Genomic DNA, 17,180 nt, shown 5'->3' with positions numbered 1-17,180 from the left:
GTCCCATGTATATTTGAGCATGCATCAGCAACTGTAAAATCAGCTACCCGGCACATATCTCTTAATCAGCTGTAAGAAATGTACAAGCGCAATGCTGACATTGTGCAAGTACAGTTCTTACAATATCTAGATGAACCCCCCACCGCCTCCCCAAAAAAAACCCTGATGCATGACCGATGTAGAAAGACGTGTGTTAACCCCAGGGCTCCTCTTCTTCTGCTTTGATCCTGAGAGGTTTGGGTTTAATGCACATTTCATCAAATGTTACCGGCAAAATGATCACATGAGAGGAAAGCAGCAACTGTCACCTAAGTTAGTTCAGAATATGCAAATTGTACCCATAGCCCTTTGTTTCACGGTTGGTCAGGGTAAGTGATTAGCATGCAATTATATTGATATTCATCTGGCTGTAATGAAATAGCCTCAGTACTTTTATTAAATTATACTGCTCTTGTCTGTGTGCATGCATTGTACCTTTTTTTTTTGCACACCATGGCAATAAATAGTGCTTGTCCTCACACTATGTGACCAAAAATATTCAGGAAAGTTTAAATCTGACTTACAGTGTTCTCTGCAGTTTGCTGAGCTCGTTCTCTCATAATTGTAGTATTGATTGCACAGCCACCAATTGATTGGTCAATCCCCTAAATGCAGAGTATATTATTTTCTTTAATCCTCTCCAAATAGAGTGTGGAGTGAGCTTATGAAGTCCCAGTTTTGCGCAATAAAACACTAAACACCTCAATCTCACCAGGGATTCAGAATGTCTTTGAACAGCTTCCCACACACATACACTTTTTTTTTCCTGACGAAATAAGCTATCTCACTTAAAGCTCCAGAGAAATACATTCCACTCAGTGGCTCATTCCAACCCTGTCTGTGGTTGAGTTGATTTCTCTCTTTAGTAACAAAACAAATGCTATTCTCTCATATCGTAAACCTTTTTTTAGTGTAGAAAATGTCCACCTGCAAAGAAGAACGGCTGATTGAAATTGCATTATAACATGTTTACATGTAATTACAGGCTATTGCAGTTTTGCAGTTCATGTACCGGACGCCACTCATTTTAACACCTTCAATACAACATCTGCACTTGGCCCAGGAGAACAAAGGCAACAGATCTATAAAGCCAAGCCAAAGTAATTGAATCCAACAGACAGTTAATGGAGGGAGTGGGTCGTGTTATTGTGGATGAGGACTGGCGACGGGGGAGAGGAACAGGAGAGGGGGGAGAGAGAGAGAGAGAGAGGAAGAATCCTTTTATAATTCTGTGTGCAATTCGACATGTCCCTCATGCTTGGTGTGAGGAGGTGACCTTACGTCCGCATGTTCCACATCCCCTTCTTCCTGGTGATCGGTGTGCAGAACATGGCCCGCAGGAATATGGGCCGGCTGCAGGCAAAGGTCATACAGAGGAGCCATCGGTCCCGACGCGTACAGAATACACATGTAGACACTGAGAGGGACAAACACAATCCAATCAAGTGTGTGTTGTGTAGAATTACACCCACTGCCTCATGCACAGTACATACTGTAAGGTCACTCACAATCAGATGTTCACCCACAATAAGCCTCAGGCTGCAGCTCAACATTATATGTAACATCTGTGAACAACAACCTAAATATATCATCACAGACAATATTTGACTTCGAGATAGATTTGATTGAGCCAATGTAAACACAGTTGCCACCACAGACAAATGCACACCCACACAGCCATAAAGGCACATGCGCAAACATTCATGCACCGGGGGGGGGGGGGGTTGACACACACACACACACACAGGCATAAAAACATACACGCATTCCAGCGCACACACACGCTGCGTTCCGCACAGCACCACAAGGCCATTGTGCAGTTTCAGTTGCCTGTGGATCCAAGGAGACAGAGCTCATTGACATTCTAGCAATCAGGGATCCTGATGGGGTTGACAGGAAGAATTATAGTGTGTCATCACAGCCACGTCCACGTAGATGAATCTCAAGGGGACAGCATAGAAAATAACTGTAAAGGAAGAGCAATATGACAAAAATGTTGCCACATTCACGGTGCTTGTAAAATCAGACCCTTAATTAGGCTGCTGTGGCAACAAAGAAAGATCAAATGGCATATCTTTATATACAACTACAGCAATCATGTAGTCTCTCTAGCAAATAGTGCTACCATAAAACAGCCGTCATATAACATTTGGGTCGGTAATGTGAAATGCTGCTCAGTGTCTTGTAAATATAGTATATATATCCCTGTGCGTCTCTAGAAGGCGCAGCTGACAAACGGCATCACATTGCTGCATAGTTTCAATTCCATAAGACTCGGCCTACAGGCTTATTAGCATGCAGTATGTTGGGGAGAGAACTCCTAAACAGCCTTACCTGATGGGCCCCTCAACTCTGCATAAGCAATGTTCCCTCTATCAACCACTTCAGCACAAACTCAATCAGCTACTGATGCTTAACGCTAACCCAATCACCCTGCGCTAATGCCATGCCACTTTTGCTCAGGATAATAAATGAGAAATGTCCACAACTGACCTGAAGACACTGACAGTCAGCCGAGGCAGGCAACAGGAGGCAAGGGGGTAAAAGGGGTAGGTTCATAGGGGGAGCAAGGCAATAGGGTTAAAATTAGGTGTTGGTTTTTGTGGTGGGAATTGTTAGGGATAGCGATATAAATGAAGGTGTGAAAGGATTGTGAGAAAAAAGGAAAATCAACTAAGGAGGGGAAGAACAGAGCCCAGAAGAAAAAAAGGAAAGCGCTAGTCCTGTGTCGAGGGTGTGAGAAGGATCCGCAGAGGAACAGTGATTGGAGTTGCTGCGGAAAACACATAAAGGCTCCTGAGTCAGTGAATCCAAATGAGCTCCAAAGATCATCACGCACTGGGACATTATCACCAGTGACAGTGTTATTCCAGCCTATTGATCTGTTCTCACAATAAACTGATGGCATTTGAATATGCCAATAAGTTGATCTCGGCGAAAGCCTGAATGATTCGCTTTGGTCTCTGCAGAAGCTCTGACCCTGAGGCCACAACACAGGATTCCTACACATTTACATTCTCTTTGTCCATGCTCACAGTCTTTTAAAATTTATGTTTTATCTGCCATTTAATCTGCACCAGGGAACACACTGTTCTGTGCTTTGTGCTGACATAACTCTCTCTCTGCTCTCTCCTTTATAGGTTTAGCCCCTATGAGTGGTACAACCCGCACCCATGCAACCCAGACTCGGATGTAGTGGAAAACAATTTTACGCTGCTCAATAGTTTCTGGTTTGGAGTTGGGGCTCTCATGCAGCAAGGTAGTTGCCTCAGCCTGTGGCTGCTGTTGCTCTGTGGAGCTGGAGCTCTCTATATCCCACTGTCTCTGAGGGTTGGGTTGTTTTATCCAAGCCAGCAGCAACAAAGAGAGACCTCTGGGGGTCCACTGCTAGGAAGACAGAACTTAGAGTAAATGTGCATGTAATGTTTTGTTTTTTTTTTAACTTCAATCAGCGTAGCTCATAGGAATATAGATAAACCTATATGTGTATATGAGTAATACAGTATAAAAGAGTCTAAATAGCCCTTATAACACTTGAGTAAAATCAGCAACAGTGATGTAACCTTCCTTTTAAATCCCTGAGTCATAATATATTATGTTTCTATCAACAGTAGCTCAAATATCAGGATTAAAGAAATGTATTCAAACAATATACTGTATATAAATAAGCTGTATATGATAGTAATGATAGCACTTATACCCAGTGTCCTCTCTTCTTGCCTTTGGCCCATCAGCACCCAGAGATCAGTGGGGTCTAGAGTCAGGATGTGAGGTTACCTTGGGTACATGACTCTCTGGCCCAAACAGCCTGTCACTTCTCCACTCAGTTGATAATCAATATTGAATGTGTTCGGTGTTATGTGATTGATTCATGCAAACACCTTCTTCGCAGGAGACATTCTCAATGGCACTTTTCTGTGTGTCCTGCGTTATTTAAAGCACTCGTGTCTGGGACGAAAAAATTTAGCTTGTTTGAAATCCAACAATCATCTTGTTTCGAGAGCTTTCTCGAGTGATTTTCATCTTGAAGCAAGTGGCGCAACTGCCTCAACTGAAATCTTCAAGAAAGCTCTCGAAACAAGTTTGACTGTTTTTAAAGGAATTAATCTTGTTGTTTTTACATGGTTAAAAAGAAACCACTAACCACCTCTATCACCTCAGGCTCAGAGCTCATGCCCAAGGCGCTGTCAACTCGAATAGTGGGAGGCATCTGGTGGTTCTTCACCCTCATCATAATTTCCTCCTATACGGCCAACCTGGCTGCCTTCCTCACTGTGGAGAGGATGGAGTCGCCCATAGACTCAGCCGATGACCTGGCCAAGCAAACTAAAATCCTGTATGGTGTGGTGGAGGACGGTGCCACCATGACCTTTTTCAAGGTAGCTGGGTCTGCCATAGGTCTTATAGAGTGGTCTCCTTTCACTGATTAACTTCCTTTCTTTTTCATATAAATATTAATACACATAGGCTTTTGTTTATCAAAAAAGGTTTTGTAATTGCATTTGGAAACTGTTTAAACAACCAAATATCCTGAGTAATAAAAAGTTCTGTGGTGGAGGACATATTCACATCTTTTACATAAGTAAAAGTAGCAATACTGCAGTATAAAAATATTCTCTCTCAAGTAAAATGCATTGAAAATGTCAATTAAGTATGTTAGTATTTTTTGCTAAATGAATTTATCAAAAGTAAAAAAAAAAAAGCTCATAATGCAGAAAAATGGCTTCTGTCAGAGTTACACTTTTATTGCAGTATAATATTATATTATTATTTCTGATGCATTAATATGTAAGCATTTTACAGGACTAGCTGGTCGTGGTGGAGCTAATTTTAACTGTTTTATGCTGTTGTGTAGTTTAATCTACAACAGTCAATCCTATTAGTTAATCATCTGTCATGTGTGTAAAATCTTATTCTGTAAGGTAAAGCTGTCAAATAAGTGAAGCAGAGTAAAAGTATAAAGAAGGATGGAATGGAAATACTCAAGTACAAATCTTAAGTACTTGTACTTTACTTGTGTATAGTTCTTGAGTTACGCACTGAAATTTATCCTAACAACAGCAGAATGTAGAGTTGACTAGTACTGCTACCAATCTCATTCCACTTCTGTTCTCTGGTTTCTTGCAGAAGACAAAGATCTCCACCTATGATAAGATGTGGGAGTTCATGAACAGCAGGAGGCAATCTGTGATGGTCAAGAACGTGGAGGAGGGCATCCAGCGCGTTTTGACCTCGGACTACGCCTTCCTCATGGAGTCCACCACTATCGAGTTTGTGACCCAGCGCAACTGCAACCTCACACAGATCGGAGGCCTCATAGATTCCAAAGCCTACGGAGTGGGAACACCTATGGGTAAAATACTTCAAACCTCTATACACCTCTGTGTCGCCTGCTGTGTTATGAAACGTTTGAATAGCTTTAGGTTATAGAGAGATACTCCAGGTACTGTCACAGATAAAAGGTATATAGTGAAGATGACGAATATGCTTTGAGAACGGTGAGGTTGACCTTTATTGATGGGGTCGCGGGTATAATGGTTCAACAGAGTAAGGTGTAAAAGGTTCAGCTTAATGAAAAACGAATGGCTGAAGAGGTTGAATTTATGGATAAGGTTAAAATGTGCCTAGAGCTAAAGAAAAAGGTGCCGTTTGAGCTCTGCTTTAGCGAGTGTGGTTTTTCTTTTTTGAGCTAAAATGATTTTCTCACTAGATTATTTACACAGTAGAGAAGCAAAGCGGGGTTAAATGTTCACAAATACCTTTAATGGTGTGTTTTAGCTTACTGTGGTATCACACAAGACAAGATCGTGAGAGGAAGACTATGAAAAAAATCACAGAAAGCAACCTAGTTACTTCAGTGCACTTCCCTCTGACTTACTTGACAATGTCTGAACTGTATCTGAGCGTTAAACCACAACAACAAAGCACTTTGGTGAGTATAAAACCATAGACTATATATAAAGATGGACGCTGCAAGGTGTGACGATACCTATGGTTTGCACTTGAAGCTTGGAGTTGCGGTTTAGGGTACAGCACAATCTTTTTCCGACCTTCCAAATGAGGAGTGAGGGTGTAACCTTTCATGTTCTGGAAACACGCCCCGCTACCTTGGACCGAAGTGAATGTTAAGGCCAATTCATGCTTTCCGTAAATCTTATTAATGGAGCAATAATTTCCGAAATGGCCACCAGCACACTTATTAGAGGGTCCGCATTTAGTGATTTAGATTATAATGAGACATTGAAAAAAATGATTGACAGAGAAGTTGATGCTTTTTGAGTGGTAGTCAACTGGAGCCAGCACCTGGTGGCCTTCAGTGGCATTGCACTTTAAGGTGCTTCCGCATTGTGGTAGCTCAAGTTGTAGTAGCTGCCGCTTGTATAAAACAAGCAGTGAGAATAGTTTCAATTACTTATTTGACCCAGATCCTGTCAGAAATGAGTATGGTGACATTTTAAAAAGAGCATTATCTGATGACAAGGCAGAGGAGTTGTGTTTTCCTTGAATTTGGCATTTCAGCAAATTATATTATATATTTTCCACTTCCAAGTAGCAGTTTTTGTTGCATATAAAACAGTCTGTGTCAGGGGTAATAAATTTGTCAGCTCACAACCCTGACACTCCACGGGACCCTGGCTGAAAGCTGGTGACGGTTTCAATCCCAGTGTCGTCGAGGTTAGAGTGGTCGTGACGAGGCCACGGAGAGCACTGCAGCCAGCTGTAATGGCCACATCTATCATCAGTGATATGAAGGCCATCAAAATACGGAGGATTAATTCCGGCCATCCACATCTGGACCCAGCTACTAGTGATGAGTATGGGGCAGTTATGGATCTGCAGAGATGCTATGATTGCCGTGGCTGTAACAAAGCTGAGGTGGTGCTGTGAAATATAGTCCCACTGTGGCGCACTAAGTGCAGGAGTACTTACACTGATGCCCTTGGGATGTACACATACACCTAGAACATGGGTGAGTTCCTTTTTACTCACAATATATTACTCCAAAACATATCTCAAATATCTCATATCTCAAATCCTTTAATTCAGTGATAAGTGGCTCAATATTTAAATGCATAAAAAAATATCTGCTCTCAAAGTTATTACTGCCCACTAACTCATTTTAATCTCTAATGCTGATGTTCATAGCTCAATATTTCAGAAATAAAGCTGATTACAGCCTCTAAAATCTTTCTTCTGTAATAGAAATGGTCTCGAGATGCTTTCTTCATTAGTTCAAAGTGAGTTCTGTTTTCATGCCAGCAGTCCTCTTGGAAGAATAGGAATATTTTCTTTCTTTTTTCTTCTGTCAGACTTTCACGTGTCCTTGTCCCAAACATTATGAAGACCTCAGTCTTCATGTCAGCCTTTCGCCTGTAACCTTTGGCCCTTCTGAACGCTGTTTAGCAGCTCATTCCCTGTTGGGCTGTTACAGCAATAAACCAGCGCAAGCTGAATAATATGTCTTAACCTTTAAGTGCTTGTCGGTTTTCACACATCCTGTTCCCAAAACGCAAATGCGTCATCTGCAGCTATCGACTTAAACTGTGATCACATTAATACTTGAGGCCAGACAGTGCAAGAGTGATGGATGTCTTCTGGTGTTGAACATCTGTCAGGTAGTTGTGTATGCACAGTGTGTCAAGCACAGCGCTTTTCCATTCGCCCGAGCCCCGCTCTCCATATCCTCCTCTCTAAGGACCCATCCTATTAGCATTTATCCAAGGCCTGCTTTGTTAAGCTATCATTAATCATTTGAAATATGAGGGGAGCCAGAATCAGGGGACTCAGATACTTGATAGATCTCTCATCTTCAAATGAAGCAAGCATATGCTTCTCACATGCGCGCTCACATGCATATATATGACTCTGTATTCAGAACAGTACATGTCTACTGTACATGCACACAATGCATAGATTTACACATGTACTTAACATCACCATCTCACAAACACAGGTGGGTACACTTAACAACAATACTCGTCTATTAATGAATAAAGAAGTAAACATATGAAGACATGCTTTCCAAAATGAGTGGCACTCTGTGTAATTTTCCACTTATGCATTAATGTCCCCTTTATCAGTCTAAATACGGCAAGACTTTCAGATGAAAGCATGATGGATGGCAGTAGATAAATGATAGATGAGACAGAAAGGGAATCACCTAAAGGGGCTGACAGGCAAAACTGTATGAGAACAGCACATGCAATGATGCTACCTGCTGCTACCTGCAGCTAGATTCAGTTCATTTCCCCCCCGAGTTTTAGCACAAAATGTTCCCATGTTTGTAAATGATTTATATTATGTTGCCATTATGGACATTTTACTACATTTTCAACTCTGAATAAGTGCATTAACCGAACGCCTGAAATGGAAAAGTATAACCAGGCTTCATTACGTATGAGTTCTGTAATCACATAAATACACTAACAAGCTTTTAAAGCAGTTTATAAATGAAACATGAACGCTCACAGTGAGTATTAATCTTTCTTGGCCCGGTTGGGGCAGAGCGTGTGTGCTGCGCCTCGATCGGCCGTGTGTTGTGTCAAACACGCTGTGGATGGGAGAAGAACACGACCCCACTCGGGTTCTCTGCACCGATTACTCCTCCTTTGATCACACCAACACCCGCTGCGTCTTAATGCCTCGCCGCTAATTCTGGCGTCCTCCCACTGTCTGTGGATTTGGGCTCTTTTACTCATCATGGCATTAACATGCATAAAAACACACTGATAGCGCAACCCTATCTCAGATATACACATAGTATAATCCCTCACACACATGCACCCATGTAATATACACCCCACTGGGCCTCTCTGTTTTCCTTCTTTATACACACCATTTATGCTGTATGAAAGTGTGTGCAAACAGCAGCTAATTCATCAGAATTAACAGCAGCTCTGCTTTTACAAAGCCAAGTCTTTGTTGCCAACTCCCTGTGCATTATAATTCACACACTGCAGAGAGGAGTGAGAATTTTGGAATCACTCTGTGAATATAGGGATTAGTGGGATTTGAGGAAGGACTTACAAAAAACTCCCTCTAAGAAGCCAACAATAACATGACAGGTTATATGATCACATGTGAGCCAGAATGTGTTTCATACACCCACCACTGGTTTTATACTGTGTATATCCACTTTACAATGACTATGCTAGGCGTAATCATATTTTTTCATATTTAGCTATTATCCTTGTTCACTAGTCTCATGTTGTGTTTTGGTCCACGCAGGCTCCCCGTACAGAGACAAGATCACGATAGCCATCCTGCAGCTGCAGGAGGAAGGGAAGCTGCACATGATGAAGGAGAAGTGGTGGAGAGGGAACGGCTGTCCCGAGGAGGAAAGCAAAGAAGCCAGCGCTCTGGGGGTGCAGAACATTGGCGGGATCTTCATCGTGCTGGCTGCGGGACTGGTGCTGTCAGTGTTCGTGGCTGTAGGGGAGGTCCTTTACAAGTCGAAACAGAACGCCCAGCTGGAGAAGGTACAGGAGTCAGGAGAATTACAGATTGTTTTCATCCAGAATTTCATCATTTTACTTAAACTGGGTTTCATTTAGGGTTTGACATCTCTCAATTTCCCATCATTTTTTAAAGGTTAATTCAATTGTAAATGTAAAAAATGAAACCAAATGAAAATTGATTTAAGCACAGCAAACGTATTGTACACTTGCAGTGTGGTTGTAGTTTGCATTTTTGTTCTTTTTTTCAGGTGCAGGGCGAGTTCACATTTTTCAAGTCTTTCTTAAGACAACTGATTGCTGTAATCGTTCCTCCTGTTCACACTGGCCATGAAGTAATCCGCAGTCCTTCTGCTTTGCAAAAATGCACTCTAAAGTTGAGCTGAAGTTAGTCTGTGTTAGCCAAACCAAGTGGGTATTTTACAGAGTTAGTCTTTTCAGCTTGAAATTCCTGTGTCCTTGCTGAGCTGCAGTGGAGGGATGGTAACAAAAAGATGTAAAGTTGTACTAAAATGACTGTAACTTTGGTAGATACCAATTTGATTTCTCTAACTCTACCTGCTGAAAACTAGCTTCTGCTGAAATGTATGATGCATTTCTGCATGGACGGAGGATTGTGGACTCTGACCCCAATCTCTTAATATGAAATCATTTCAGGAAGGGATCTCTTCACAGCCTGTATGGACAGACGGAACAAACAGACACCAAAAAACGCTTTCAATGTACATATAGGCATGCGAGTGTTCCCTTAAAACAGACGTTAAAGAATGTAAATCCACCCTTTAATCTTGTGATTTGTCTGAAAAATGAAAGCATGCCTGCAGTGCAGCATGTTTGCAGCTTTTTTATTCTCCCCCCTCTGGTTATGTTTCTTTCTAGCAAGAGACTGAATATATTTCAGACTGTCCTATCTGTGCTCTATTTTAGCACTGAGTGCACATGATTCATCACGCAGCAAGGGGTGTGTATTTTAGTACACTTTAACTTGTGCAATGATGTTTCCAGGTAATTGTGAAAGTCCTTTTTGATAGCATGTTTTAATTATTTACATATACAGAATTAGCACAACACGGCAGCATGTTACTTTATTGCAATAGTAATTAGTTTCTGGCTTTTTTTTACAGACCGCATATGTTTCGGAGCACATCTTAGCTATCATTAATCAAGAGCCGCAAGACTGGGTCACAGTATTCAGATAATTTGCAAATGCCACAATCTCCAGGCTGCCAAGGTGCTAGTAATTTACATGCTGACAACAAGCCTCTCCTTCCCTCCTCCACCCTAACATCTCCAGCTTTTTTACCCCCCTCATTTTCCTTCCTTTCCCCATCACCTTAATCCATACCCCTTCTCATTGTTTTTCACCCTGTCTTTTTCCTCTCATCCATCCTGACCCTCTCTTCTTTCATAACCTCAGAGTTCTCCTTTTCCCCGAGTGTACAAAGTATCTCATTCATACACCAGACAAATGTATGTAAAAATGGAGAGAAAAAAAACAAAAAGACGATATCCATCTCACACACCTACGCACAAACACAAACAAAAATAATAGCTTCATAGTTTACTGCTCTCCCCCCCTCTCTTATATCTTCTCTCCTCCTACACCCACTAAGAATTTGAATTAGATTTAGCATAATCAGAAAGTGAATTTATGGGAATTTGTCTTGGCAGCATTGGCGCACAAGCATATTGACATTTTATAGGATTTCACACCACATGCATAATGCGGGGACAAAGGAACCTCATATTACAGAAGTTACATAACGTGTGTCATTCTATAAGGGGGTGATTGATGTTTTAAAAGAAAATATCAATTGTTGTGGATTTAATCTGCTAAAGTGGATGTTTTGTCCTTTATTCTGTATCTTTACATTTCTGCTTGCACGCCAAAAAATTACAAGTGTTGATTGTTTCCGGATTTAGTTCTTGGCAGGTTATAAAAGCCTCTGAAACAGTGTTCAAACCTTTGAGTGAAAAAGGCAACATCAGACCTTTAAGTGAAAGTCTATTTTTTTAAGAAAATATTGTTTAGGAATTAAATGAAAAGGTTTGACCTTATTTTGCCTGTGCAATGTTGAAACTTTTTTGCATTATGGAAAGTTGCATTACGAAAATTGTAGGATCCTGTCTCCTTAAAGTCTCCAACTTTTTAGAAGTCCAGTACCAAGTCTTTGGAATACCCCTTTAATACTTTGGTTTAGGGTCAGCAGTAGTAATGTTGTTATGGTTATGCTGACTAAATTCAACCTTTATTCAACTCGGAAGTCTCTAAATTACATAATTTAGCGACGTTACTGAAGAGTTAGTAGTAATTAGTAACATCACTAGTTAAATAGTACCGTATATCTAGTGATGGTCAGTTGCTGAATATAAACGGTACACATTTTTGATATTTTAATATTAACATGATAACACTAAACAAGTTTTTCACCTTTATTTTACAACCACGAAAAGATGGGCTCTTCCTGATTTTTTCCTGATCAAAATGGAAGCAGGATAATCATGATATGCTGTATGTAACAAACACAAAACCATTACTCACAAAAGCATGAAGAAGAAGGAAAAAAACACAGTTTCCTGAGCAAAATATAAAATATAAAAACAAAAGCATTTCCCCGGTAAAGCATTCACATAATCTGAAAGTTAACAGATTTTTCAAGTATTCAAGCCCCGGAGTGTAGAATTTTGAACATTTCTAACACCGGGGTTCCCTTGTGGTAAAGAAAAAAAAAAGTCCCCCACTACTCCCTGCATTCCCAATCCACGAGATCACTGAGATGAAAATGAATACCCTGAAAACTCACAGATGGCACCAATTTTCACTGAAAATTGACTCATTTTCCTACAAACAAAAAACTATGCCATCAGAATAATTTGAAAAATGCTATAAATACGTTGAAAATGCACACATAGTGGCTTTAATAATGGACAGTGTTACCACTAAATGCTTACAATATGCAATCAAGTGAATTGTCACCGCATGTTTGTAGACAGCCTAGGAGGAACTTCTGTCTGATTGGCAACGGAGCTCATGTCTTGCCAACATTCAGTATTGAATAAAACGCCAATATTGTCTTTCTTCTACAAATTAGAGTTGTGTAGGTTTGAGCAGTGTGACAGACGGCACGGTGCCAGCTGTAACTTTTCCTTCTTTCTCGTTTGCCATCTGCAGCGATCATTCTGTAGTGCCATGATGGACGAGCTGCGGGTGTCTCTGAAGTGCCAGCGCCGTCTCAAACAGAAGCCTCAGCCGCCCGTCATTGTTAAGACAGAGGAGGTCATCAACATGCACACGTTCAACGACAGGAGACTCCCAGGAAAGGAAACCATGGCATAAAGGCTGAAGGCACCCTGAAAAACACCCCTCAGTAAAAACCATGAAGGGGAGAAGGGGTCAAATTAATGCTGACTTAACCCCAGAGTGAGGTTAACAGTCAAAACAGGATTCCTTTTGAACCCACTTGCTTATGTAGACAGATGTTTCCTGTGGAAATATAGATACCTGAGCAGTGTCACCTCACTGTGACGTTCACTTTTTGAAGGGAGCTGGAAAGGAAAGACTTGATAAATTGATAAATGTAAGTTGATAGAGGATCCAAGCAGGTTTGGAACAAAACATAAGTCTGGTCCACACTAGAAGTGGACCTAAACACACAAACACACACACACATACATCTAACACATATATTCACACACACACACACTCTCATCTGACACCTGTGCAGAAGGGAAACTCTATTGTGACAGTAACACCAGATGTAGTTTTTCTGTTGATGTCAATGCCCTTTTGTCTTACCTCCATGTGTGTGACCCCCATCGGTCCCTCCCCTCAGTGGCTTGAGTTTCTTGCAAATGATTTGAACAAACACTAATCTCACAACAACAAAGGGAACGGTAGTCAGTGACAAATGGTTTACTATGAACTGATGTGTAAAAGTGATTATCTAGTTTGGAAACATTTATGCTGACCTTGTCGAATACTCATTGTTTTCTTCTGTAACGCCTTTCTCGTGCCAAAGTTCTGCCATTGTAAAGAACTTTCTACCATGCCTGTTATGTTCAAAGCCTCTACAAGCAATGTATACTGTCAAAGTTCTCATTCATGTCCGTCCTTACACGCGGTCTGCAGTTTTCACTCTGTATCAGTTGTTGTTTAAATGCAGGATTTCTACAAAAATGTTTGTTTTTGTACAAGAACAAGAAGTTTTGTAGTACTTTGTATCATGGTAGCCCCTCGTGTGGACAAAAATATGTAGCAGATACCACCTCAACCCTCGAACTCTGACAAGTGGCGGCTACGGGGCTTCAAACTCTGCTGTGTAGGGCTCATCTCTCTCATCATTCAGAGATACAGTCTTTTGTCTGTTAGTCTTGTGAGGCCAGTTGTATATACAGAGGGATATATATGTCTGGAGACAATGTGGTGGATTTTTGGCTTAACAATGAAACTCTAAAGTAAATTTGAAATTTCTAAACCAGTCCTGCTCCTCCAAGGCAATGCTCTAAGTAGGAAAGCTGGTGACTCATTTGAGAAATTGGAAGGTTGCTCTTGTAGCTAACTGTAGCAATGATGAGTCACCATGAAGATGTAGTGAAAAATGCACATGTTGCTTGTGGTAAAGATAAACATAATGTTCTTAAAGGGATGAGCTTGTTAAGCTAGTGGAGTGCAAACAATTATTGGATTTTTGACTGGAATGAAATCTTGAAAGTCTTTCTAAACTAATGAACACAATCTGCCAGTGCAGTAAATGCTTCAGGAGGCCGTCATATTTCCAATACAAATCAGCTACTCTCAATTTATTAGAAATGAATGTCTCTATAATAAGGCAGATTACTGCATTAGAAGAAGAGTAAAGTCACTTTATTTGAAACAAATTGAAATAATCTCATCGTAAGAACACTGGAAGATATTAGTCACCATTTCAGAAAATATTGCTTTTAGGACATAATAATGGGCAAATAACAAGATATAGAGTTTGCATCTCACCACAGGTTTAGCAGCTGTTCTGGAGCTTTCAATCACATCGCATGATCTCCATCAGCAGATGGAGTTCGCTCAGTTGTCATGTCAACTTTAAAGACACAAAGACTCCTTAAAGTGCTCATTAACAAGACTAGGTCCAAACCTAGTATATGTCTGGGTGTGTAAAACTGGGGCCAGTTTGTTACAGGGATAGTCAGTCAGTGGTGGTATCTATAATGTGAATTCCTGGAAATTAAACGTTCATCTGGAGGCTGTGGTGGAAATTATAAATGAAAGTTTTGACAGGCTCATCTCCTCCCAGTCACTGCAGTTACAGCAAGCACACCTACACTAAACTGATGTAACAGCTACATGAGTCTCATGTTTTACCTGCAAGACTCGTATTTTAATGCTGTTGTTCATCGTTTGTGATGTGAAGATGTCAAGAGAAATAAAAAATTTGCATCCCAATATTAATTCAGTTACAGAATCCAAACTCACCGTGCAGCGCCTCTCCTGTCGGCTGCTGACAGCGCTGCCAGCCGGAGAGTTGATCACACTGGACAGTAAAGGAGGAGACGCACAGAAACCGGTACGCGTCTGTTTAAATAGGAGTTTAGCCAACTTCTCAGAGTTCTGAGCAGGAAACACCATCACTCTGCATTGCGCTGCTGTCCTCTGTTTCCATCAGTTATGTATTTAGGTCATTTAGAGACAAGACTGTAACAGTTGCAGTGCAACAGTGCAGTCTGTCATGTTGTCACACATATCCAGTGGGATGATGTCAGTAAATTTGAGTAAAATACAGACTTCGCTCATCCTGTGCCAACGTGGAGGGTAATTTCTAAATCACATAAGGTCCACAGGTGATACTACTCCTGTGCAGATAGAGTTATGAGTGGAAGCGCTGTAAACACCCCCTGATGATGTAAATAAAGTCATTTTGATAGCGCGACGGCCAATAGGGAAACGCCAATACTAGGCCGGCTGACCAATGGTGTAATTTACTCACTCACTCTTTCACTCACTCAGTCATGGATAACCATGTGTAGGACTGGCCCTGCTGTTGCGGTCCAGACAAAAATGGAAATTTGAACATCTCCAGTTCCAACTGGACAGTTCCATCTGCTGATGAACATCATGTGATATGATAAAAAGCTCCAGAACAGCTACTAAATGGACATTTTGGTGAGATTGTTTCCTTAACTCTAGTTTCTACTTTGGACCACAATTATGGGCCACATGGGAATGTAAATGTGTAAAGCTTTGAGGAACTTACTGTATGTTACCATTGCAAAATGTCTCCTGCCAAGTGATGCTTCTTCCTTGTTGCCTCAAGTGGACTTGAGCAACTCAGGAGCATGTTGTCAATGATAGCCTGTGCGCGGAGCAGCCGATTTATCAACTAATTTTCTCCAGACATGTATTCTCCTCACAAAGTGACAAGATCACATCAGGTCCCACGACACCACTCGTCTGTTTAACTCTGTTTCATGTTGTGAAATGACAAGCATCCTTGGTAGGTTGCTTCATAACTACCCCCTGACTTCCCACTATACCCAGTTTGTCATTTGATCTGTTATTCCGGGGCTGTTATTCCCGACAAAGAAACATACACACCCAAGGGCCAGCCAATGCTCGTGATGACATCTCTGCTGTACATGAAAGGATATACTAAAACGATCACATATAGACATAATGAAAATTGACGGGGGAAGGCATAATCCTGAAACTCGTTGGCGTTCTACCAGTGTTGCTTGTCATTTTCCACGCAGCTAGATCTAGTGGTGCAAGCTGAAGTGATTGAATACCTGGACATGTTCATTAGAAACGACTCCAAAGGCTTAGCTGTCCTGTTGAAAACAAATATGAGCTCATGGAATTTGACATTGATGCAAGGTTTTACAAATAATGCCATTAAAAATGTAATAATTGTAACTTCCGTACATCATTTTTGTATTCTTCTGATATCAAACGAAGAAAGACAGGCGGATGTGTGTTGGTAACTAATTTTGGAATGCATCAGCTGACGCCATCATGCATAATGATGAGCTTTATGTCTTGCATTATCCTAAAATGTCAGGCTCTTTTAATTGATTAAATGGCCAAAGATTTGATTTGTATCATCTAAATGAATACATTAGGTAATTGCTAAATTGTTAATCAAATCAGGATTGTGGGCAGCTATTTTTCTGATTGTTTTACTGGTACGCCTATGCACCTGCCTGAGCTTTGTGCCACAGAGTTTCTGACATACCCCGCTGGGAGTACAGAAATTCAGATGACCGTAAGTATGTAGAATTCACAATGATACACAGGAGACTGCACAGCCTGACACAAAGGGCCCAAGAAATGTTATACGCCTCCTGACTCTCTGATTTTTCATTGTTTATTGCTATTTCCCTCCCACAGGCGGCAGGCGGTCAGACAGCTCTGGGTTTCTGACAAGGTTTTGTGGGAGTAATGATGAAAACAGTTTCCGCAGCCCGAGCTCTACCACCACAACATAAATGGCCACCCTGTCTGCCCTCCAGATTGACAGGGAAGGTCAGAGCATGCGTCAGTGCGTTCAGTGGGGACCGTTTAGTCTGTCACACTTATTTCCATCATATTAAGTCCTCTTCCTCCTTTTCCTAAGTGGTCATTGGAAAGGTATCCTTGGATAACATCTTGTTCATTAGGCAATTAATGGCTGAGATTGCGTTGTGGACAGAAAATTG

General features: G+C 41.1%; 1 protein-coding gene across 2 annotated transcripts in view; it reads left to right on the top strand.

Moving 5' to 3' along the window:
* Window positions 1–16,291, top strand: part of LOC137169167 (glutamate receptor ionotropic, kainate 2-like) — a 70,184-nt gene extending 53,893 nt beyond the window's left edge. For both annotated transcript variants that reach the window (XM_067572190.1, XM_067572191.1), the window contains exons 12-16: window positions 3,180–3,298; window positions 4,201–4,418; window positions 5,167–5,392; window positions 9,268–9,518; window positions 12,667–16,291. In XM_067572190.1, coding sequence (XP_067428291.1) covers window positions 3,180–3,298; window positions 4,201–4,418; window positions 5,167–5,392; window positions 9,268–9,518; window positions 12,667–12,831 — 979 coding nt within the window. In that variant the 3' untranslated portion in view covers window positions 12,832–16,291. The remainder of the gene's footprint in view (window positions 1–3,179; window positions 3,299–4,200; window positions 4,419–5,166; window positions 5,393–9,267; window positions 9,519–12,666) is intronic.
* The last annotated feature ends 889 nt before the right edge of the window (window positions 16,292–17,180 follow it).

Source organism: Thunnus thynnus, chromosome 18, assembly GCF_963924715.1.
Source record: "Thunnus thynnus chromosome 18, fThuThy2.1, whole genome shotgun sequence".
NCBI lineage: Eukaryota > Metazoa > Chordata > Actinopteri > Scombriformes > Scombridae > Thunnus > Thunnus thynnus.
Note: the sequence above shows the minus strand (reverse complement) of the source record. Positions and strands in the feature narration are given on the sequence as shown.